This window comes from Bufo bufo, chromosome 5 (assembly GCF_905171765.1).
Source record: "Bufo bufo chromosome 5, aBufBuf1.1, whole genome shotgun sequence".
Lineage (NCBI taxonomy): Eukaryota > Metazoa > Chordata > Amphibia > Anura > Bufonidae > Bufo > Bufo bufo.
Window position 1 is genome coordinate 380,320,377 of NC_053393.1, and position 25,139 is coordinate 380,345,515.

At 42.2% G+C, this 25,139-nt stretch overlaps 1 protein-coding gene across 2 annotated transcripts in view; it reads left to right on the forward strand.

Annotated features, from left to right (window-relative positions):
* Positions 1–25,139, forward strand: part of LOC121001896 (N-acetyllactosaminide beta-1,6-N-acetylglucosaminyl-transferase-like) — a 151,228-nt gene that overhangs the window by 120,400 nt on the left and 5,689 nt on the right. Inside the window, exon 2 of one of the 2 annotated variants that reach the window (XM_040433137.1) lies at positions 14,627–14,716. In XM_040433137.1, the coding sequence (XP_040289071.1) occupies positions 14,627–14,716 (90 nt within the window). Of the gene's footprint in view, positions 1–14,626; positions 14,722–25,139 lie in introns of both variants that reach the window. The other variant, XM_040433138.1, reaches the window with a different exon arrangement.

Genomic DNA, 25,139 nt, shown 5'->3' on the forward strand with positions numbered 1-25,139 from the left:
ACTTTTCTAAGACATGCAGACTTTTAAGGATGATTTAGTAGAAGTAAAGCCATCAAAAGATGAGAATGGTCATCATTAAGACCTGGCCCCCCTAAGGGGTGCAGACTGGATAGTATTGGTTGGCACGCTGGCAGTGGAATAATAAAGTCTGAATAAAATAAGATGAAAGTTCTCTAATACGTTTCCTATCGATGGCCCTGCGAGTCCCAAGGTGAAGTGTGTTCTGTTCACACAATCAGTCAATTTGTTTCATGTAGGACCGAGCTGCTGTTACTACTCCGGTGATATCTCGCTTTCCTTGAAACCTCGATCCTTACACAGGTAAGAATATAGCTCAGTAACCCAGAGGATTTCTTGGTTACAAGTTACTTTCTGTGAAAGCTAAATTAGCGCAAAATAGTGAAGGACCACCAACCAAAATTTGTTAAAAGGTTTTATTATACTCACAAACATAGCAAGTAATCGCGCATATCACAAAACCATATCAGTCCTCCTCAGTTCACCTGACCTAGGTTTCGTTTTCGCTTCTTCAGGGGCGCTACCTTTGCTCACCTTAGTGCAATCAATTTATTTGGTCGCGAGCGAGCTATCACTCCTCCCATAAAACATAAAACTTTTCAAATAGTAGATATTCATACACAAACATACTTTTTCATTAACTAAATGTCTCTCCATTCTAATACATTCCTCTAATCTTTCACCTTTTACTTAATTTCTAGACGTAAACAGAGTATCCCTTTGGTTCAGGAATTGTTCCGATCACTTGATCAAACACACCCACTACTAGGTTACAAATCTTCTTCATTCATAGAAATCAGGACTTGGATAAACTATTCATTCATTGTTTCGGTCACATGTTACTCTGCAGCCAATGTGTGTACTTTTCTACGTACGCTGTCTGAGATAGATACCCCCATCTGGGGTATTGCACATTCAGTTCTATTGCTTATTCGCAGCACAACCCTTATTACACAGGAATATGTGCTGATGATGATTGTTCATCTCTCATTCTGATGAAAGAGTGATTTCAGTGGAGAGCAGGTGTAATGACAGCTCTGCCATCCCCTTCACTTCAATGGGACGTCTCCCTCCTATTAATGCTTGCTATTACAATGTCAACGGCAAGCAGGTAAACAGAGAAGAGAACACATCGCTCGCATGAGCACTGCTTTCTCTTCAAAAAGCTGATCGGCAGGGGTGCCAGCCGTCAGGCCCCGTCACATCTGATATTGATGATGTGGTGGTTTCACAGTTGGAACTTTATGTGTTGGACTAACAAAATTTGGACTTTTTTTTTTCAGGCACATGACACATTAACTTTTTAATACTGTATATTTTTAAAAATAGTTTTTTCTTGTTTTATTTGGGAAAAACTGCAAAACATTTTAAAAAGTAATTTTTTTTAACTATAGCTCCTTATTCTTTAAATATGCAAACTGACACCAAAATAAATTATTAAACTGAGTTCCCTATTTTCAGTCGTTTTGATATATAACATACAGTTTCATCATATTAATGTGGCAATAATTGAGATGATTTTGGTTCGCGTGGAAGCTTTAATTTACAAAAAATATATATATTGTTGCTACATAATATGTCCCCCAAGAGGTCATTAAAAGATCTCTGGGGGACACTGACACACTGATCTGGGTGTGCTAAGACCCTGCAGCTCTGCTCTGCCCCCTAGACACCCGGCCATCACGTGATCTCCAGGTCCAAAGCGGTGTTACTGGCAGCCAGGAGTACAGGGGCAGGACCTTTAATCCAGCACTATGCGGCACTTTGGTCAGAAACACAACTGATCAGCTGTTTCTGTGCAGAAGGTTAGGCTTAGAGAGTGGAGTGGCTTAACGGAGTGGAGTGGGACAACAGAAATAATTAGCACAGTTGTTAAAGCAGCCTTAGATGAGTATGATTATTTTTTAAAGCATTCTCTGTGGTTTTTACAATTCCTTTAAGGGCGTTTGTTCGGTGTATTGAGTCCTTACTCATGTCCCTAATTTCCCAGACAAATCTGGGTTGTTGCATGTGATGCTCTGTAGTGCCGGAGAGAATATTACTGCCCTCAAAAAATAGAATTACTGGAAAAATATTCTTTTAATAGTTTACAGCATTTGGCACCCAGTTAATAATCTCCCAGGTCAGCAAAGACAATTTCATGTGAAAACCCAAAATATACTGTAAAGTAGACATTTATCTGTCATGTGATACATTAGCCGACTGTGGAGACAGCTGGCGTTGTTTCAAATGTGGCTTACTGTGAAGGCAAAATCCTCAATGCACTTCTTTACATTAACCATTGATTGTCCAGGGTATTCTGGTCCTAATGAATAGGCATCATTTACCCTTTTTTGGTGTTGCCAGATAAACAAAAATCATCCATCGGACCTGCCTTTTCAGGGTCTGAGAGTGGAGTACTGAAGGTGGAGGATTCACTGTCATCGCTGGACCCGGGGCACGTGCCCCAGACAATTGACACCGATGCCCTAGTAACCACAAGTGACCCCCACATTCCTCAGGATGCAGACACCGTTGAAACCTATGGCACAGCGGGCATTTACTGGCCACTAGTGGTAGCCACTAACAGCATTTAGAGTTCATAAAGGGGAGTTCCATATTCTGAAACTCCATTAATGAGCTGGAGATGGAGGCATCTACAAAGAGTGTCTCTATTTATAAAAAAAAAACGGCACATCCATGCTGTGCACAAACAGCCCATTAATTTATATGGACACACATCATTGCTCTGTTGCTCTGCAGCAGAAGAGAAGTTTCCCTGCAGCTTAGAGTATTCCATTGGGGATCCCAGCAGTTGAGTACACAGGGATCAAACAGTTTTTAAAAATAGGATTGTCAAAAGCACTAAAAACTAAACTGAACATGTCTGTTAGTATTTACTTGCATTCCCCATGTAATATCCATTCTGTAACATCTCTTCTATGATGCACCATTCCTTTATTATTCCTGCTAGAAGTTATAAATGAATTACTAACATTTACCAATGAAGGCCCAGATGGGTGTTACCAGTTGGGGTGTGTCCCTGCACAGTCGAACAATGGTAGCACTGATTGGATAGTGTCACATAATAGAACATAAGCATGTAGAAAAATTTGCAAATATGAATAAAGCATTCCCTTTCTCTTTGACCCAAGTCACCCTGTACCTTAAATGTCCCTCTTTTTAACTAGGGAAATAAATGTGGAATAATAAACTGCTACAGAAAGTATCTGTCTGATTCCTACCAGTATAATAGTCCTCAACTTATATATATATTTTTATTATTTGGAACTTAAAATGTCTATAATCATATGATTTTGTGCTAATATTCAAAGGGGAAGAAAAAAACCTGCCCTAGCCGCCCGTCGCTACGGGTCTGATACTGCAGTTACCACTGCACCCCGCTTCCGATTGTTGGAAATGGCTATGAATGATGCTTATGATGCTTGACTATTATTGCTTTTAAACCACTTTTTGAGAAGCATATCATTATAAATTATTAAAGCACCATTCATGCCATGGTGGTATACACATGAAAATGGGTAAACATACTGTCACGGTAGGGAGTGGGGGGATACTCCCCACCAAACACCGAAGATAAATGGGAACAGAAACTAGGCCTGAACACTGGGGAACGGGAGCAGGGCACCTCCTAATGCCACCCACATCCTAGCCCTGACTCCTAACCATATGAGCGGACCTAGATTGTAGGACGGCTCATACACCGGAACCTCGGACCCTGAGTCGCTCTGATGATCCCTGGAAATAATGTCAGGAACTAGAGACGACCTGTTCCTCCAAGATACAGATGAACACGGGACTCCCTCAGGCCTAGAAACATAGAGAAATGACAGTGAGCAGCAAACTGGAATCCATGCATATGTACTGGAACCCGAACACCATACAGGACACAGTACAGACAACAAACACCAAATCTGGCACACCAGTAACTGCCTGGACCCCATGCAGAGAGGGTGCATGGCGGCCCCAGGCAGAGCAGCTCACTTACTAGTTGTTCTCCCTTCGGGGAACCCTGGAGCCCTCTCACCGAAGGCACAGACAGGGGATATGTTTAGCATCCATGCAGGACTATACACACCATAGACAGACCAGACATGGAACAACAACTAGACATACAACACCAATCCGTACATACCACACAATACATAGAGTAGGGAAAGGAAGGGAAGGTGACATCGAGATGACATCGATGTCTCACAATGTGGCCCTCAAGGACTGTGCAGATGGAACACCCAGGACAGGAGCATAGCTCCAGCACCAACAGAGGCTGGAGGGCAACAAACTCCAGACAACCAGCCACAGGCTAAATAGCACCAAGTGACCTCACGCAGCCAGGAACTTAACCCCACACGCACCAGACAGAGAAGGAACCAGGAGAAAGGAGCAAAGCACACAAATGCTGCATAAACAACAGGTTTCCTCAGACAACCAGCATGCGCGGCTAACATGTCATGGTGAACAACGAGACCGTGACACATACATAATACAGACAATTGCAATAAGAATGAACAAGATAAGTTACAAACTGGGACAGAACTATTGTTGGGCACGAATATTCGAATCGCAAATATTAATCGTGAATTCGCAAATATTTAGAATATAGTGATATACAGATGAAACTCAAAAAATTTGAATATCGTGCAAAAGTCCATTTATTTCAGTAATGCAAATTAAAAGGAATTGCATTAATGCAGCTTAAAATTAGAATTATGTGAAAAGGTTCAATATTCTAGGCTCAAAGTGTCACACTCTAGTCAGCTAATTAATCCATACCCCCTGAGCAAAGGGTACCTCAAAATTGTGACTTTAGGGTTTCATAAACTATAAGCCATAATCATCCAAATTATAACAAATAAAGTCTTGAAATATCTCACTTTGCATGTAATGTGTCTATCTCATATTAGTTTCACCTTTTAAGTTGCATTACTGAAATAAATGAAATTTGTTTAATATTCAAATTTTTCGAGTTTCACCTGTATATTAGTTTTTTCGAGTATTCTAGATTGGTTTTCATCTGAACCCATGATCCCTCCCTGCTTCTTGCTTGTGGGCCAATGAGAAGGCTGCAATGTCTTTGTCTGAGCTTAGCAACATCCCTAGCAACCAATAGGAAAGCTGCCTACCCCTTACTACAGGGAGTGCAGAATTATTAGGCAAGTTGTATTTTTGAGGATTAATTTTATTATTGAACAACAACCATGTTCTCAATGAACCCAAAAAACTCATTAATATCAAAGCTGAATATTTTTGGAAGTAGTTTTTAGTTTGTTTTTAGTTTTAGCTATTTTAGGGGGATATCTGTGTGTGCATGTGACTATTACTGTGCATAATTATTAGGCAACTTAACAAAAAACAAATATATACCCATTTCAATTATTTATTTTTACCAGTGAAACCAATATAACATCTCAACATTCACAAATATACATTTCTGACATTCAAAAACAAAACAAAAACAAATCAGTGACCAATATAGCCACCTTTCTTTGCAAGGACACTAAAAAGCCTGCCATCCATGGATTCTGTCAGTGTTTTGATCTGTTCACCATCAACATTGCGTGCAGCAGCAACCACAGCCTCCCAGACACTGTTCAGAGAGGTGTACTGTTTTCCCTCCTTGTAAATCTCACATTTGATGATGGACCACAGGTTCTCAATGGGGTTCAGATCAGGTGAACAAGGAGGCCATGTCATTAGATTTTCTTCTTTTATACCCTTTCTTGCCAGCCACGCTGTGGAGTACTTGGACGCGTGTGATGGAGCATTGTCCTGCATGAAAATCATGTTTTTCTTGAAGGATGCAGACTTCTTCCTGTACCACTGCTTGAAGAAGGTGTCTTCCAGAAACTGGCAGTAGGACTGGGAGTTGAGCTTGACTCCATCCTCAACCCGAAAAGGCCCCACAAGCTCATCTTTGATGATACCAGCCCAAACCAGTACTCCACCTCCACCTTGCTGGCGTCTGAGTCGGACTGGAGCTCTCTGCCCTTTACCAATCCAGCCACGGGCCCATCCATCTGGCCCATCAAGACTCACTCTCATTTCATCAGTCCATAAAACCTTAGAAAAATCAGTCTTGAGATATTTCTTGGCCCAGTCTTGACGTTTCAGCTTGTGTGTCTTGTTCAGTGGTGGTCGTCTTTCAGCCTTTCTTACCTTGGCCATGTCTCTGAGTATTGCACACCTTGTGCTTTTGGGCACTCCAGTGATGTTGCAGCTCTGAAATATGGCCAAACTGGTGGCAAGTGGCATCTTGGCAGCTGCACGCTTGACTTTTCTCAGTTCATGGGCAGTTATTTTGCGCCTTGGTTTTTCCACACGCTTCTTGCGACCCTGTTGACTATTTTGAATGAAACGCTTGATTGTTCGATGATCACGCTTCAGAAGCTTTGCAATTTTAAGAGTGCTGCATCCCTCTGCAAGATATCTCACTATTTTTGACTTTTCTGAGCCTGTCAAGTCCTTCTTTTGACCCATTTTGCCAAAGGAAAGGAAGTTGCCTAATAATTATGCACACCTAATATAGGGTGTTGATGTCATTAGACCACACCCCTTCTCATTACAGAGATGCACATCACCTAATATGCTTAATTGGTAGTAGGCTTTCGAGCCTATACAGCTTGGAGTAAGACAACATGCATAAAGAGGATGATGTGGTCAAAATACTCATTTGCCTAATAATTCTGCACGCAGTGTGTATAAGAACCTCCCCAGCAGCCATTTTCTACCGTTCTGAGAGAGACAGCAGTGTCATTGCTGTGCTCTGTGCTTTCCACTCATTACATTAGATGGATAGTTTATATATAATACAGATAGTTAGTGGGAGATAGTCAATGTAGGTTATATCCCGATATAGTGTAGCTGTTGCAGTGCAGTGTGTTAGGTAGTGTGATAGGTTCCGCTGTCCATACATACAGTACATGCTGCAGACATAGTGCTGTGATGTCACAACAATACATAGTGCACCAATCAGTAATATGTAGTCAGACCTGCTAAAATGTGAAGTTGCCGTTTTGCGCCGAAATATGCGCACCATTAATTTGCGACTATATTGGTGCATTCTATCTGCATATAAAGCTATTGTAATGTTCTGCCATGCCAACCATTTTCTCCAGTCTCAGGAAACTTCTAGCAGCTTGGAAAATGTAGCAACAGTGACCCACACATATATTTGACGCGCAATACACGAATATTACATTGATGATTTCGCAATCAAGAAAAAAAATAGCAAATTCTCAAATTCACGAATATATGACTAATATTCGCCCAAATATTCGCGAAGTATCGCGCAATCGAATATTGCCCCTGCCGCTCATCACTAGACAGAATGAAAGAGGGCTCTACCCACGAGGGCTTACAGTCTACAAGGTATGGAGGAAGGACACAGTAGGTGAGGGTAAAGCTGGTCATGGTGGTATAGCAGCAGGGTAACTGGTTGTAGGCTTGTCTGAAGAGGTCGGATTTCAGGTTTCTTTTGAAGGTTTCCACTGTAGGTGAGAGTCTGAGTTGTTGGGGTAGAGCATTCCAGAGTATAGGGGATATACATACAAAACACACACGGCAACTTTTTGAAAATCATAAGTTCACTTTTTGAAAAAGAACTACTTACCGGTATGTACATCACTGTCTAGTTTTACATGAAGCAAACTAGCTGCAAATAGCATTTGTATGACTCTTCAGGTCATCCCATCCCTTAGGCCTCCTGCACACAAACGTGGGCGCCCTGTGGCCGTGCTGCGGCCCGCAATGCACGAACACCGACCGTGGGGCAGCCGCAGCAGATCGCAGACCCATTCACTTTAATGAGTCCGCGATCCAGCCGTTCTGCAAAAAGATAGGACATGTTTTATCTTTTTTTGAAACAGAAGTACGGGACGAAACCCCACAGAAGCACTCCGTAGTGAATCCATGGGTTTCCGTTCTGTGCTTCCATTCCGCACCATTCCGCATCTCCGGATTTGCGGACCCATTGAAGTGAATCTGTGATGCGGAATGCCCACGGAACGGCGCACGTGTATTGCAGATCCGCAAATGCGGTCCGCAATATGGCAACGGGCAGCACATGTTCGTGTGCAGGAGGCCTTATGGTTCCTTTTCATTATTTACTTATTTGATACCTCTAAATAGAAATCCAGTTAATATCACGTGATCAATGTGATACATAATGCATAATGAGGACACACCCACCTCATCTCAATCATAGTTGTCTCTAGGGACGCTACTTGTCCACAAAGACTACTGTTTATTGCATTTTGTCCACTAACCCTTGGATCTACATTGGTCTATTCAGCACCCATTATATTATCCATCTGAAGCTCCCAAGATTGACAAGACTTTCACTTTTCCAATTCATTCGATTTTGCCTCCGCTCCCCAACAGCCATCAGACAGGAGCCCCAACATCGGTGTTTGCCCCAAGGGAAGAAAGGGTGCACCCTCTTAACACTGCCCTGGCCCTAGGGAGCATTGGCGTGAGGAATAGCCACTGTGAGCCACTACCACTCCCATCATTCATTCCGCTCCTCTGGGGCTTGTGGCATTTACAATGTATAGGGTCTCATAGTACCTTGAACACAGATTCTATTGTGTAAAAAAAACAATAGTCCAGAAGTGGCACAATCTGAGATATCTCCGGGTCATGTTTATCTGATCAACAACATTACATCTTGGGAATGGGATATCTTTTTATTTCTGAACATGTGTGAACATTTTGGAGTAGCACAGACCCATTGGGTGCATGGAGACTAACACCCAGCCAAATCTTCATGGAAAAAAAAGTATTTAATATAAGACAAATCAGAGCTACCCATGTGCAGACATCTGTCAGTAGATTTGTACCTATGAAACTGGCTGACCTGTTACGTGAGTGCTTAGCAGCTAATGGCATCCGTGTGGGTCCAGTGTTCACATGTGCCCGCATTGCTGAGAAAAATGATGCTTTATTATGCAAATGAGCCTCTAAGAGCAACAGGGGCGTTGCTGTTACACCTAAAGGCTCTGCTCTCTCTGCAACTGCAGCGTCCTCTCCTCTTTAATTGGCTTGGCCAGGCGTGATGACGTTTTCACTTTCCTCAGCAATGCGGGCCATATAAACGTGAGACCAACACAGATGCCTTCAGCTGCCAAGTGCACATACAACAGGTCACAGGTCAGCCAGATTCATAGGTACAAATCTCTTGACAGATGTCCTTTAACAAGTGTAATTTTATATAAAATGTTTTTTTTTTGGTCATTCTTGAAATCCTTCTCAGTGAATCTCACCCGAGAGTCTTTTCATTCAATATATCCTTCCAATTTCTTAAACTTTGGTCTGTAATATCCTGATTGTCAGTTATGCTGATCATTTTATATATTTTGGACAGCAATCCTGTTGTTGGATTGTTAGCATTCAGTAGGTTCCACAAAGTATGCTTTGCCTTTTTGATCCGCATGACGCCACTCGGAAAATAATCATTTCACCTCAACTCCTTGAAAAAACTTCAGGTTTCCCCTTTTAAATTGCATTTTTTATTGTATCCATATCAATGCTTCTCTCCCATATTATTTGTAAATGCTCAGATTAATGCCTCCTTCACATGTCTAATGAAATCCGTGATAAGATGGTCAGTGATGTATGCGTGAAGGTCTAAGAAGGATCTGCAGCCAGCCAGTCGCAGGGGCAACACGTGGGGTGCATGGTGGACCAATGAGGGGCCAAATAATAACACACAGTTCATCAGTTTACTCACGGTTAGCAGAAAGCCTCCCTGGGCTGGCAGCACAGTGTGGAGGTGGACAGCACGAAATCCTCCGGGGAACGCTCTGTGTAGGGAAGCATCAGCCAAGATGGTGGTTGAGGTGCTTTTGATGTTAGGGGGGGTTAGGGTGCTTGTTGCGGCTGAGTCCCTTGATGGTTTTTGTCGTGACGCCAGTACCGTTAATGGTGGTACAACCAATAATGGTAATAAGGAGGTAGACAGTGGTAAAATGCAACTCGCAACTTTTACTTTTGATGTCTCTTGTTGGTAGCAGTACAAAAATGCAGTTTCTTGATGGTACAGAGTTGGTTCTGCAAGTCCACTGTTTCTAGGCTTTTCAGGTATTTAGTTTTGGGAGCAGTGGGTTGTTTTCAATATCAGTGCAATTTTGGGTGAGGTTGCCGGAGGCTATGGTATTCTTCCCCTAAATATCCCAAAGGTCCTTGATGCCCGACTTGTGGCTTTTATCCTTTGGATGTATATAAGTCCTTTTCTCTTGTCCCTTTCTGGACTAAACTTTCATTAGAGCAGAAGTGCTAGATCTGCACTCTTTCACTCTCAGTATCAGTTTATTAACTGATCTCCACACTGACCTGTCTCCACTAATCTGAACTCTGGTCCCAACTGGTCTGTCTCACTAGGCCTGACCTGGGTATATATAAGACCTAAGCTATATCCCCATCTAGTGGTGGGATGTATAAATTACACCTAATCTGCCTGTTAACAGGGATTTTGCAGATACATAAATACAAAGTTATACCATACTCTACAATACATTGTTAAGGACAAAAAGTACTTTTAGGGTCCATTCACACGTCCGTTTTTTCTTTCCTGATCTGTTCTGTTTTTTGCGGAACAGATCTGGACCAGATCTGGACCCATTCATTTTCAATGGGTCCTGGAAAAAAACGGACAGCACAATGTGTGCTGTCCGTTTCCGTTGTTCCGTTCCGCATGTCCGTTTAAATATAAAACATGTCCTATTCTTTTCCGCAAAATTCGGATCCTGGTACAATACAAAGTCAATGGATCCGCAAAAAACGGAAGACATTCGGATGTCATTACGTATGTCATGCGTTTTATGCGGATTCCATTCCTGGAAATTACATTTAAATTATTTATTTATTTATTTATTTTCAAAGAAATCCAAACAACTTTATTTGCTTATTGAAATTTATACATGTTTCCGTTTTTTGCGGATCCGCAAAAAACGGATGACATACGGATGACATACGGAAACATTTTCAGGAACAACGGATCCGCAAAAAACGGACCGAAAATCGGGATATAGAAAAATACTGACGTGTGAATGTAGCCTTAAGCAGTGCCCACACACACGCAGTGGGACGCTGCAGATCTGTGTTCCATTTTTTCCTCTATGTTCGTCATCTGTGTTTCACAGACACTGTACAGCTGAAAATTCATTTTCATAGCATCTCCTCCTAATGGTCGGTGAAACATGGATGGGATCAGTGTATAATGGGCATGATGGATCTGTGAACATGGACAAAATAGAGCATGCTTTCATGTAAAAAACCATGGACTCCGGACCGTGCTAAAACAAGGATGTGTGAATAAACTCATTAAAATGAATGTGTACATGTACTGTCCGTGGACAACAAGTACAGCCCACGTCTGTGAATCACTGACCTCTGAACGAGGCATAAAGCTCACAATCTAATATCCCTATCTCGCACACATACACACAAGAGTTGCACTTGGTCAGATCAGAGCTCAGCGCTAAAGGCAGCAAAAAAAAATATGTTTCCTAGGTCAATAGATCTTCATATTTGCATACTATCGCATACCTCATTTTACCTGTTTAATATCTTATGGGTCTGCAGCCCAAAATGCCATGGTGTTATAGATTCCAGAATCCTGGCACAGAGTAACTTAACCTTTCACTAAAATTTTAATAATTCTTTATTATAATGTCCCTAAATGCCCTAAGTTTTAAGCACACAGGGAATGGTGCAATTTAGGTAGGGGCATGTCTAATAAAAATAGAAAATCCATTAATAAAGTATATTAGAAAAACTTTTATTAGGGCATTAGGGACATCTTATTAAAAGGTTTAGTTACTCTTTAAATCTTACAATGCTATATTCTCATTTTTTCCTAGAAGCAACAATTAGATAAACTAAGGCCTTATGTACTGTATACGGCCATGCAGGGACAGATTGGCCATAAACCTTACAGGGAAAATTACTGGTGGGCCGATGCCCAGGGGGCCATCTGGGCCCTCCTCACGGCCGGCCAGTGGAGGTTTTTGGGGATGTATTTTGTGTTGCTGGTGGCAGTATTTTGTGATGGACTGTGATATTTGGCTTTGATGGGATGGTATAATGTGCCACAATATGGTATTTCTGGCCCTGCCTTCCATCAATTTGGACCCAACTACAAAATGGGGTCAATTTTAGTATTTTTTCCAGGGCCACTTTAAGTTCCCAGTCCGCCCCTGTGGCCATGGATCCTTGAAAAAACTGCTTCAGTGCATTTTGTTTCTTTCTCATTCCCATCAAGAGCTCACTGAAAGACCACTATTCTAAAACATAACCTTTAATTCATTAATAATAAAACCAATTCACCTATAATATACAATAAGGAAAGAATAAATAAAAAAAATAAAGCAAAATTCTATTCCGGTCTCATATGGTTGTAGGTAGGTATAGTAGACATAGCAATGGTATAGGGTGTGGGGCAGTGTCCCTATTGATGTCCCTATCTCTGCCTCCCTGCCTACCAAACGGAATAGCCTCCCGATAGGGGCGATCCCGTGTCTCGTGCCTCCTAATAACCCTAGGATAGCCCTGACACGGGGACACTGCAGCTGATTTTCATCGGTGGACACCTCAGCAAACTCCTCTACTCCCTGTGGGACCCATAAAGCATCTGACACAGGCCGATCCTCATTAACGATAGGCATGCAAGTACAAAATATCTAACTAGGGTGCATTTTGCACCAGGTCATTCATGGCCATAACACACTGGCATGGTTGGGATTAAGGGTAAATTATCTTTATCCACAATACACCGGCATGATTTATACTGAACTAACAGGTCCAATATTATCTTGTTTGAATTCATCTGAAACTAGATGTAATTATTATAGTGTACTCATAGATGAAATATCATCATAGGCGGAGGAGAGTTTTGGCATAATATATATATTGGGCATACTTTTGCTCATCATAGTATAGAGCACAAACTGAGTTCTGATTAAGTTATCAGCTATCTAGCTGTCCGTTATCATCTTAATAACGGGTACTGTGCTCCTGGTATCCGGTATTTTTTTGTCTGAGTTACAATCTTTGAGGTGACAGGTATCTTTGGTGTTTGAGTGTCCCCTGAGGAGCCTGAAATCAACTAGGTGAAACGCGTAGGGACTGTTTAGGACATTCTTTAGTATTTACTTTTTCATTTTTTGTTCCATTTTCTTCATATCACTATTCTTCCTTTGTTGTACATTATTGGGTGGTTCTTGTCACTCCATATGGGGCACTAAGTCTGTTTGTTATTTTTGGCAACTTATAGCAGTCCAGGTCTATATTTAAGGCCAATATTCCATACTGCTGGAATATATCCCCGTGTCAGGGCTATCCTAGGGTTATTAGGAGGCACGAGACACGGGGCGGCTATTCAGTTTGGTAGGCAGGGCGGCAGAGATAGGGACATCAATAGGGACACTGCCCCACACCCTATACTATTGATATGTCTACTATACCTACCTACAACCATATGAGACCGGAATAGAATTTTGCTTTATTTTTATTTATTTATTCTTTCCTTATTGTATATTATGGGTGAATTGGTTTTATTATTAATGAATTAAAGGTTATGTTTTACAATAGTGGTCTTTTAGTGAGCCCTAGTAGTATCTACCACTTTCGATTATAGTTCCCCCGGACAGGTGTATGTCCCTTCTGTGATTTCTCATTCCCATCAAGAGAAAACGCTATTCTCATCCAAACAACAGACGAGAACAGGACCTGCGGTAAAATTCTTGTATTGGGCATATGGATCCATGAAAAAAACTGATGTGTAAAAAGCTCAATTGCTTTATATGGATCAGTGATTTATTCGTTATACAGACACGTCAGAAGTTTTGTTTCATGGGAGTCCGGGTGGTGAGACCTGATTGCTGAAACGGAGGGGTAGAAATGCTTAGCTGAGCCGTCCCTTTGGCTTTGATCAGCTCAGCCTGGATCTTCCTCAGGGGGATGGGGTTAGAGGTGCATGGACTCAATGGGCCAGATTTATCATTTGCTTACACCAGTTTTCTGGCGTGAAAAGTCGCGAACTTTGTGTTTGCGACTTTTTGAAAGGCACTAGCGCAAAAATATTTGCACAAGTGCCATCTCTCCTCTGGCCTTGCCACTTTCCTTAAAAGGGGCAGAGGTAGTGTCCCATCCACATTTATCAGCCTCTACTGCAGTTCTCTGGCGTAGAAGAACATTGAAATCTATGCCAGCCAGGGGCTGTTTCAGTTCAGGCAAAACGGACTGCCGGATTCTGCGCCTAATTTATGCCTCGTCATAAATCAGGCACAGCCTCTGGCAGCGCACCTGGTTATCATAGCCCAGAGTACGCCGCCAGGCTATGATAAATCTGTCCCGTAGACTTTCTTAGGGCGGTACACTACAGGGCAGATCACAGCCAAAGAGAAACTTATCAGAAATTTTATGAGACCGTAAGTACACTGTAAAGACAATGGACTGCATGTAAAAGTAGACCTTCTTCAACATATTTGCCTCCTGATAACAGCTAGATAATATTGTAATAGGTAAACTCTAGTTCATTGATTACAGGTGTGACTTCTTTTGATACCCTACTTAAACAATTATGATTTAATATTTATTCTTTGAACCATAGATGTACCGGGATCGATGCCAGATGCACAATGGGAAGGTGATCTCAGAGCAATTAAGTGGAATGACATGACTAACCACGGAGGCTGCCATGGTAATGTAATTGGTATTATTCTTATTATTACAGCAATAGCTAATGTATTCAGGTAGACAGGACAGCATTACCATTTTTCAGTATAATATTTAACATGTTGAAATTGCTGTGAGGTTTCATTTGTTAAAGGGGTTATCCAAGACTATAAAATGTCCCCCTCACATTGAATATACTTACCTGGCTCCCCGCTCCCTGTGCTGCTCCTGGTCCCCGCACCGCTGCAGCTGCTTCTCCCCATGCGCAGATGAAAACATCCGGCGAAGGGAAGAGCAGCCAATGGCAGGCGGTGACGGGGACGAGCCTCCCTAGCATCGCGGGTGACGCTAGGGAGGCTTGTATCCATCACCGCCTGCCATTGGCTGCTCCCCCCTGACACCGAAGCAGCAGCTGCAGTCTGGGGACCAGGAGCAGCGCAGGGTGCGGAGATCCAGGTAAGTATTGGTAAGCCTCTCCTGTCCTTATACTGTATATGGCCTGATAAAAATAAATCAATTAAATCCTATAGCACTGTATACACTCCCATTTTAACATTAAAAAGGATTGTTTCACTATGTCTCTGCAGAACTCATGTGTATTATTGAAACATTGCTCATTCTGACCAATTTGCACTTCCCTGCCATACAAAAAAATGCAGCGGAAACAGTGTTCAGTAAGCTGCTAAGCTCCCTCTAGTGGTGGCTGCACACCACCAAAATTGTATCTTTTAAAGGGGTTGTCCAGGTTCAGAGCTGAACCCGGACATACCTCCATTTTCACCCAGGCAGCCCCCCTGACTTGAGCATCGGGGCAGTTCATGCTCCGATGCTCTCCTTTGCCCTGCACTAAATCGCGCAGGGCAAAGGAATTTTTAGGAGTTCCGGTGACGTCACCGGCACTGATGGGTGGGCTTTAGCGCTGCCCTAGCCAGTAAAACGGCGCCATCACAGCCGGTGACGTCACCGAACACACTGCCAGGCGGAAGCTTCCGCCTGGCAGTGTGTTATGATAAACAAAAGAGCCCGTGCCCTGCGCGATCTAGCGCAGGGCAAGGGAGCGCATCGGAGCATGAGATGCTCTGATGCTAGCCTCAGGGATGCTGCCAGGGTGAAAATAAGGGTATGTCCGGGTTCAGCTCTGAACCCGGACAACCCCTTTAAATGGAGCCTGTGACCTGGAATTTCACAGTTAAACTAGACACAATTCATTGCAGGGCTAGCTCATCTGAATGTAATAATACAGTTCAGTTAGCGATCCATTGCTTATTTCAGGAGAAAATGTGCTTTTTTTTTTTTTTTCTTCCAAATTTCAACACCTTTATTAATATACAAAACCAATACACAAAGAAACTTCAAGCTTAATATAATTAATACCACTTTACCCTTAACCCCCTTTCATATGGGAGTCCGTCTGAACCAGGGGTGGAGTTACCCGAACAGAGTTTGATTGCCCCTTCAAGCTTCTGAATTGAGAGATCAGCCTCAAGTACCCTCCTTTGGGCCGAAGTAATAGTAGGAAAAATAATACCATCATGGTAGACATCCATCATTTCATCTGTTATCCTACAATCGGCTCTATAAAGATCTGAGAAGTAGACCAAGAAAACTTTCTCTATAGGGTTTTGTCCAGTAACTATCCTCTCATTAGCCAGTCACATATTATCTATATTTTTCTTGGGTTCCTGATTCGAGATAACTCTGGATAGAAGTTTCCCTGGTTGCCCCGATTTGGTGAAATATTTTTGACCATTAAAGAATAAACTCTGTTGGGCCTTCTCCAGCAAAAAGTTAGAGTATGATTGTGTGGTCTTCTGCATCATTTCCCTGTTTTTCTCTGTCCTACTTATATAAAAGGAATGTGTAGCTGAGGAAGCTTGTTCTTTTACATTTTCCTCCTTTTCCCCATACTCCTTTCTCAGGTTGGCGATATTACTAACCATTATTCCCCTCATATAAGCCTTGAAGGTGTCCCATACTACTTGTGTTTTTGCTGAAGTATAATTAGCCTCCCAGAATTGGTTAATTTCCTTTTGTATTGTTTCATGATTCTTTATTACTGATAGGGTTAAGTCTAAATGGAGACCTCCCCGTTTGTTTATCATGGGTCAGGCAAAGTTCGAGGAGTAGGGGTAGATGGTCCGAGAGTGACCTGGTCTCATACTTCATTCGTTTAACATATCGCACATATTTTTTATTAATCAGAGCATGATCTATTCTAGACATAGATCTTTCTAATTTACTGATGCATGAAAAACCCTACTCCCCTGTCCCAAACTTCCCCAAACATCCTCGAACCCGGCCTCCAAGCAAAAACGTGCCAAGGGGGTGCCAAGGGGGACCCCTGAACAGAGGCGTCTCCCTTGACACCCATAGAAACCCTGTCGACCGCGGGATTGATAACACAGTTAAAGTCTCCCATAATCAATGTAAGACATTCTGGCCATTTATCCATAAATTTTAGCAGAGAATTAAGTACTGAAAAAGCAAATGGAGGTGGAATATAGACAAAGGCCAGAATACACATCTTCCCCGCCAGCTTACAATATAGGAAGACAAATCTCCCCTGGTGGTCAACAGAGTATTCCTCGCACGTAAAATCAATCGTTCTATGAATATAGACAGTCACTCCCCTAGAATGACTAGAGAAGGTAGAGTGATACGTGTGCGCAGCCCATCCCCTGGTGGCCACCCTGGAGGTCTCCCCAGTAAAATGTGTTTCTATCAAACATACAATGGCTGGGAGGTGTAAGCGCATCAGGTCAAAAACCGCTTGTCTCTTTCTTCTATCCCCCAGGCCCCTGACATTCCAGGTAAGACTTCTAATTGACATTATAAGGAATAATTCTAGAAAAAAAACACATCTCTTCCCCATACTAGACACATCACAGCCCCCCCAACCAACCCCCCTGTCCCGTCCAACCGCCCAATCCAAATAATCCACCGCATAAAGCAGCAGATCTCTCGCCTAGGACCATCCCCCCCCCACCCCTCCACTCGACGGCCTGCCCGCTAATTAAACAGAGAAGGGGAAAGGTAAAAAACATAATCTGTCAACTATTGATCTGTTGTTCCCAACAGAGCCTTAAACAGTTAGATCACATATCGTTTCGTTCAAGCCACTCCGCAGCTTTATCCGGCGTATCAAAAAATAAAGTTGTATCATTAAAAATAATCCGGAGTTTGGCTGGGAAGACAAGTGAATACTTAATATCCCTTTCTCGTAATCTCTTTTTAACGGTAATAAATGAGCGTCTCTTTTCTTGGACATCTTTTGAAAAGTCTGGGAAAAAGTCCAGTCTATTTCCATCGTGGAGAACAGGGGTACATTCCCTCGCCCGCCTTAGTACTGTATCTCTGTCTCTTGAAATCAGCATTTTTGCAAGGAGTGTCCGTGGTTGTTTCCCAGGAATTACTTTACCGCCTGGGATGCGATGGGCTCTTTCTACTAGAAACGAGGGCGAAAAATTTTCCCTCCCAAAATTTTCAAGAATCAACGTTTGTATGAATTGAGTAGGGTTCTTATCTTCCGCGCCCTCTGGGATCCCCAGGATTCTTACATTATGGAACAGAAGACCGGCACTTCAAAGGTGGAATCTTCAAACTTTTATTTCAGCATAGGAGGAAATAGCACAGATGCGACACGTGTTTCGGCTCAGGTGTGAGCCTTTGTCAAGCATAATGAACTATTGCATGAAACACATTTAAAAAGGCCGCCTACATGGGCGTCGAACGTGATGAAGTCACATCACCATGGGAACGGAGATACAAATCATAAGGTGCAACAATTCTCTACATTGTTGCAACAAGGTACTATGCTGTATGTGATACAATTACATCTTTAAGAGTATTACAGAAAAGAGAAATCAATAGTAGACATGGGATACAATAAATCTAGAAATTACAATAAACATATTCAATGTAATGATAATAATAATCATCTATTTGAGAACTAAATAACCCACTGGCTGTCTCAAAATATCAACATATTAAATTTTGCTGCTCTTTTTTCTTTTTTTCAGATGCTTCATTATTTTAATTTTCTCTGTGACTGAATGAATAAAGAATATATATAGTACATTAAAAATGTAATTACAGTAGATAATTACATTGTACCTTCGTGATCTATCTTCCAGATCCACCACCTTTTTTTTAAGGAGATTAAAAACTGTCTTCAACGTGGACATCTCAGTATTTATTTCTTTGTATTCATTCTGCATAATAGCCATAGAGCTCTCCACATTATTAACTCTATCTCGGATTTTAGACAGATCATCCCTAATCAGTCCCAAATCAACTTGAATTGCGCCAAGCTGGGTCGTAATAGCCTGTATTAGGTCCCCATTCTGTTTTACTGCCAATAAAATTTATTTTAACGGTGAGGGATTGGGGTTAGTAACATCTTCTCGGTCTATTCCCTCCTCCCCTTGGGGGTACCCAGAAGCTTTTTGTAATTCGGATTCAATCACTTCAGAGTTATCATTCTTTTTAGAGCTAATATCCTTCGGCCCGCCTGACCCTTGGGGACCTCAAAAATTGGTCTATTTTTCCTCCTTTGGAGGGTTTGACGGCCAATTTCTGACCAGAAAGATCCACAGAGTGCCTACTTGCCTTGGGTGCTATTTCCCTTTTTTTTTTTTTTTTTTTTTCACTTTATCCTTTTTTCTTCTTTTTTTCCTTTTAGTATCTTTCTTTCTCCTTTTTTTTTTTTCTTTTTCTTTCTCTTTTTCTTCCCTCGTCCACTTTTTTTTCCCCCTTTCTTTCCCCCTCTCTCCTCTATAATATTTTCCTCACCAGGCACCCCCCTCTCTCTCTACCCCCACAAGCAGATTTTAACTGGTTACTCAGTTACTCAGTTAGTTACTCAGTTAGTTAATATTAGTGGGGGGGCGGAATACAGGAACAATCTCACCAATCTTCGGTTCACTGTAGAGGTGCCCAGGTGCCCAGCTGGAGAAAGCAGGGGGATGCTCTCCGGAGGATCACAAGCTGCAGACAGGCGGGGGATCAAACGAAGGACCGAACGGAGAGGAACGGCCAGAGGAGCGACCACTCAAGCCCCGATGTGACAATAGGGCGCGCAGCACGCTGCAGCAGAAGCCATCCAAACGCCGATGAGCACGCAGGGACTGGCTCAGGAGGCACCGGGCAGCAGGAGAAGGAAGGAAGGAGCAGGAACGCCGTCACCGCTCGTTCAGATCCACGATCCGCGGTCCCGGCACGAAGACAAAGGAGGCAGCAGGAAGGGACGAGAGACGCCGAAATCAGCGGTCAATAGGGCAGCCGAGCAGTGGGGAGGAGAGGCGGGCGTGACGTGTGCTTTTAAACTATATGCAAATGAGCAGTTAAGTGCACCGAGTGGCTTGGACCTGTCCTTTGTGCATGTAACTTTTTCTCCAGAATGAAGCAATAATTCATTATTTTTTATTTTATTAAAATTTTTATCATTCCTAAGATACATTCACAACTGTGACAAAACAAGTGAGTGGTATTGCAATCATCATGATCCATGCAGGGATCCATCAATAAGTAAGACTTGTATATGGTACATTATACCAAAGATTTTGACAAAGACTCAACATTAAGTCACAACATTCTTCTAAAACAAGAAATAACACTGGTACAATAGCATGGAAGGTGCAATGATTCATTATTTTTAGCTGTGCTAGCCCTACAAGCCATTGTGGTGACTCCCTTTTAGTTGGTTACAGTATTTGAATAAAAAAAGACTTCTTTCTTCGAAGAAGTCATGTAGCTCTGTTCATCTCATGACCAAGATGGATTTTTATCCCTTAGAGGAGTAAACAATATAGATTTCTATTAAGAGACAGCAAGCAGTTGGTAGTACTTGGAAGCTGTAGAGAAATGATACAGAAAGTATATTGGAAAATTCTATAACTTTCTATTATACAAAGATATATCTTGGATATGTAATTATCATGTAACTTGCCTTCAGATTTCCTATGTTCACATCATGTACATTTTCTTGAGCAGAGGCAACAGAATTGCATTGAGTTTTTTAAGTCTGGTACAAATATCTGTATGTCTGGATGTTGTGCCATTCCTTTATTATTTCTACTAGAAGTTATGAATGAATTACTAGCAGTCTGCAGTAAGGGTACAGAGGGGTGGTAACCAATTGAGGGAGTGTACCTGCACAGTCTGGCAGCACTGATTGGATAGAGTGAGTCTGTGCGGGTACACCCCCCCAACTTGTTACCTCCCCTCTGTACCCTTACTGAAGGCTAATAGCAATTCATTCATAACTTCTTATATAAATAATAAAGGAATGGCACAACAGATATAAGAATAGATGATCCAGAATTGTTATTACATGGGGAATGCATGAAGCTATTAAAACAGGCATGACAGGAGAGGTGAAAGGTCCTCTTTAAAGAGGTTGTCTGAGATAAAATCTTGGATAAGCCCTTGAATTGTCAAAAATAAATAAAAAATGATGCTATACTTACAGTGGGCCCAGAAAGAGCGAGTGGAGAATGGGAGTGGTAGTAGCTGTACAGTGACAGGAGGGTGCTCCCTTTCTTCCCTCAGGGCACACTCTGGTGTTGCTGTTCCTGCATGGTGGTGGTTGGGGTTCCCTTGGTGTTAAGTGCTTTTGGCAGGGTGTATGGCAGGAGTGTGGAAGGAGATGGCCGGCGGATGGTGATTATCAGGCCAGTTGATATAAATAAATCTCTCTTTACTAAAGTGTAGAATAGGGGTAGAAGCATATTCAACAGTATCAGCATAGTGTTCCAAGCAAATCACAGTGCAGTTCATCCCCAACAGCAATGTATGGATAGCAGCAATGATGGGAATTGTGGTACTCCTTCTCTCTGTCTTTCTAAAATTTCTCTGCAGAACCATAGGCATGCAATTGAGGTAATGGGTAGATGTTCTGTAATTGCTAGGCTGAGGTGTACAGATTTTAGATATGGCTGGCCAAATAGTCTCAAAGTGTGGGAGGGGGGCTTAGGAATATTCCTTCTCACAGTAGCAAAGTCTCTTTCTCCAATAAGCAAACACAATTCTTTGCTGACTAACTCCAATGCATGGCCTTGTAGATTCTGGACCTTCTATTTTCTTTTCTCTCTGGGGCACTTTTGTAGTAGAGTAGCTTCCTTGGGTAGCTAATGGTTTTCAGGCCTAGCTCTGAGGAGCTTGCACAAAATAGGTCTTCCAGCTAAGCACAGGTTCTCGACTGACTGACAAACCAGGGGGCACACCCAGGTCCAAATCCTGGCAACCTAAAGGTTTTGAGTCATAGTGTTAACCCTGACTTATCCATAATATGCTGTTAAGTATACAAATTTAATTAATCCAAACATTTCACTTAAAAATGTAACATAACAAATCTTTTGCAGTGACCCTGTTCTGAGGTACTGCATACTTATCTCCTTCTCCAGCACCTCTCTCTGCAATGTGGGTCCTCCTGCCACTGCTCGTTTACAGGCTGCAGCTATATGTCTTGTGACTTCTGCAGGCAATCACTGTCCTCAGCAGTATAGGTCAGCTTATAGATTAAGCTGACAATGGACAATAGATTTTCCTTACTGGTTCTATTAATTACACCAATTAGAGATACCTACAGTCAGGTCCATAAATATTGGGACATCTACACAATTCTAACATTTTTGGCTCTATACACCACCACAATGGATTTGAAATGAAACGAACAAGATGTGCTTTAACTGCAGACTGTCAGCTTTAATGTGAGGGTATTTACATCCAAATCAGGTGAACTGTGTAGGGATTACAGTTTGCATATGTGCCTCCCACTTGTTAAAGAACCAAAACTAATGGGACAATTAGCTTCTTAGCTGTTCCATGGCCAGGTGTGAAATGAATGGGTCCGCATCCATGAGGCGGAAGGGCCATGGAACGGGACCCGTGTATTGCGGATCCGCAAATACGGTCCTCAATACGGGCATGGGCTTCACACGGTCGTGTGAACGAGCCCTAACAGAGACCCTATCCCTGAGGTACCTGTACAGTGAAAACCCCCAATAAGTGACCTCTTTTTGGAATGTACACCGCCAACTTATTTATCAAGGAGTGACGTGAGCAGAAATGATTGAGCAGGTGATGGTTCAAAATGAAAATTGCAAGTTTTTTACATATTTGGCACTTCAGGCCCAATAAGCTGTGCCCAGCTTGTGCCATCTAAGACACACCACACCCCTTAAATTGCTAGGTGGGTTCTACTGGGTGTAGAAATGCCATAAGGTCTCTTACACTCGAGCGGGTTTTCCGTCCAGATGTGATGCGTGTTACGAACGGATAGCATCCAGACTGAATCCTGACCCATTCATTTCAATGTGCACACTGATCTTCGCTGTGTTCAGGAAAAATCTCAGCTTGTTCTATATTGCGTGTTTTTCACGCAGCCCTGGCCCCATAGAAATAAATGGGGCATGCGTTAAAAAAACCCAAAAGGCCTCCAGATGCAATCCAGACGCAATGTTTTTCATTGATGGTTGCTAGGAGATGTGGAGTGTTTTTCTTCAGTTTTTTTTTCAAATGCATGAAAAATGTATCAAAAATTGATTGCACCCACGTGGAAAAAATGTAAACATGGATCGCAACCGCAGACAAACCTGATTCAACTTGTGTGCAAAACCATCTGGTTTTATCCCGAACAGACTCTGACTCTGATTCCGTATCGCTCGTGCGAAATAAGCCTAAGGCCTCATGCACACGACCGTTTTTTTTTAAGGTCCGCAAAAACGGCGTCCGTAGGTCCGTGATCCGTGACCGTTTTTTCGTCCGTGGGTCTTCCTTGATTTTTGGAGGATCCACGGACATGAAAAATGAAAAAAAAATCGAAGTCAAGTTTGTCATTAAAATGATAGGAAAAAACGGACACGGATCACGGACGCGGATGACAATCTTGTGTGCATCCGTGATTTTTCACGGACCCATTGACTTGAATGGGTCCGCGAACCGTTGACTGTGAAAAAAATAGGACAGGTCATATTTTTTTCATGGCCAGGAAACCCGGATCACGGATGCGGCTGCCAAACGGTGCATTTTCCGATTTTTTCCACGGACCCATTGAAAGTCAATGGAGCCGCAAAAAAAAAACGGAAAACGGAACCACGGACGCGGATGCACACAACGGTCGTGTGCATGAGGCCTAAATGTGAACTGTTTGGATACACTGCAGGGTTCAGAAGGGAAAGACCACCTTTTAGCTTTTGCAACACATATTTTAATGGATTGGTTTATGGGCGCCATGTTGCTTTCCAACAGCCTCTGGGTACCAGTGCAACTATTTTCTGACAACAAATAGTTTTTATTTTTCTCTTGACGGAGCTGACCTGCTTATTTTTTGCAGATCAGTTGCCATTATTATTGGTACTAATTTTGGTGCAAAGGATTTTTTGATCATTTTTTTAATTCGGTTTATGGGATGCAGGATAAAGAAAAGGCAGTGCACTGTGTGGGACATAACTTTATTCTGCTGTTCAGTACAATTACAGGGATACCAATTTTAGATACTTTTTATTTTACGTTTTGCTACTTTTACACAATTAAAGCATTTTTTTTTTTTAAAGAATCACGTTTTTGTGGCACCATTTTCTGAGAGCTATATTTGCATTCTTTTTCTGGTGATGGTCTTGTGTGGGAGTTCGTTTTTTGCAGGATGAGTTGATGTTTTGATTGGTATTAATTTGGGGTACATAGTTTTTTTTTGATCACTTGATAATAATCAGTTGAACAAAAAATGGATGTTCGGGCATGGTTTTTATTTTTTACGACATTCACCTGACGGGGTAGATATGTGATATTTTCATAGAACAGGTAGTTATGGACACTGCAATACCAAATCTGTCTTTTTATTCAGTTTTACACAATAAAAACATTGTTGAAAAAAGATGATGTTTTTGTATCACCATTTTCTAAAAGAAATAGGGGCACATTTATTAAGACCAGCCTTTTAGATGCCGGTCTTAATAAAGCCCTGCACTCGCAGTGGATCCGCTGCAGTTAGGAAGAGGCACCGGCCTCTCCATAACCTGGCGTATCCAGTTCTAAATGTAAGACAGCTTCCTTGCTGTCTTACATTTAGACCATTTTTTATGCCTAAGGCCCCTTTCACACCGCATTGCACCCGCACTGAATCCGGACCCATTCATTTCTATGGGGCTGTGCACATGAGCGGTGATTTTCACGCATTACTTGTGCATTGCATGAAAAGCGCATCAAGCTGTATATTGTGCGTTTTTCACGCAACGCAGGCCCCATAGAAGTGAATGGGGCTGCGTGAAAATCGCAAGCATCCGCAAGAAAGTGCAGATGCGGTGTGATTTTCACTCATGGTTTCTAGGTGACGATCGGGATGGGGACCCGATAATAATAGCATTCTTAATACAGAATGCTAAGTAAATTAGGAATGGAGGAGTTAAAAAAATAAAATTAAAATTAAACTCACCTTATACACTTGTTCG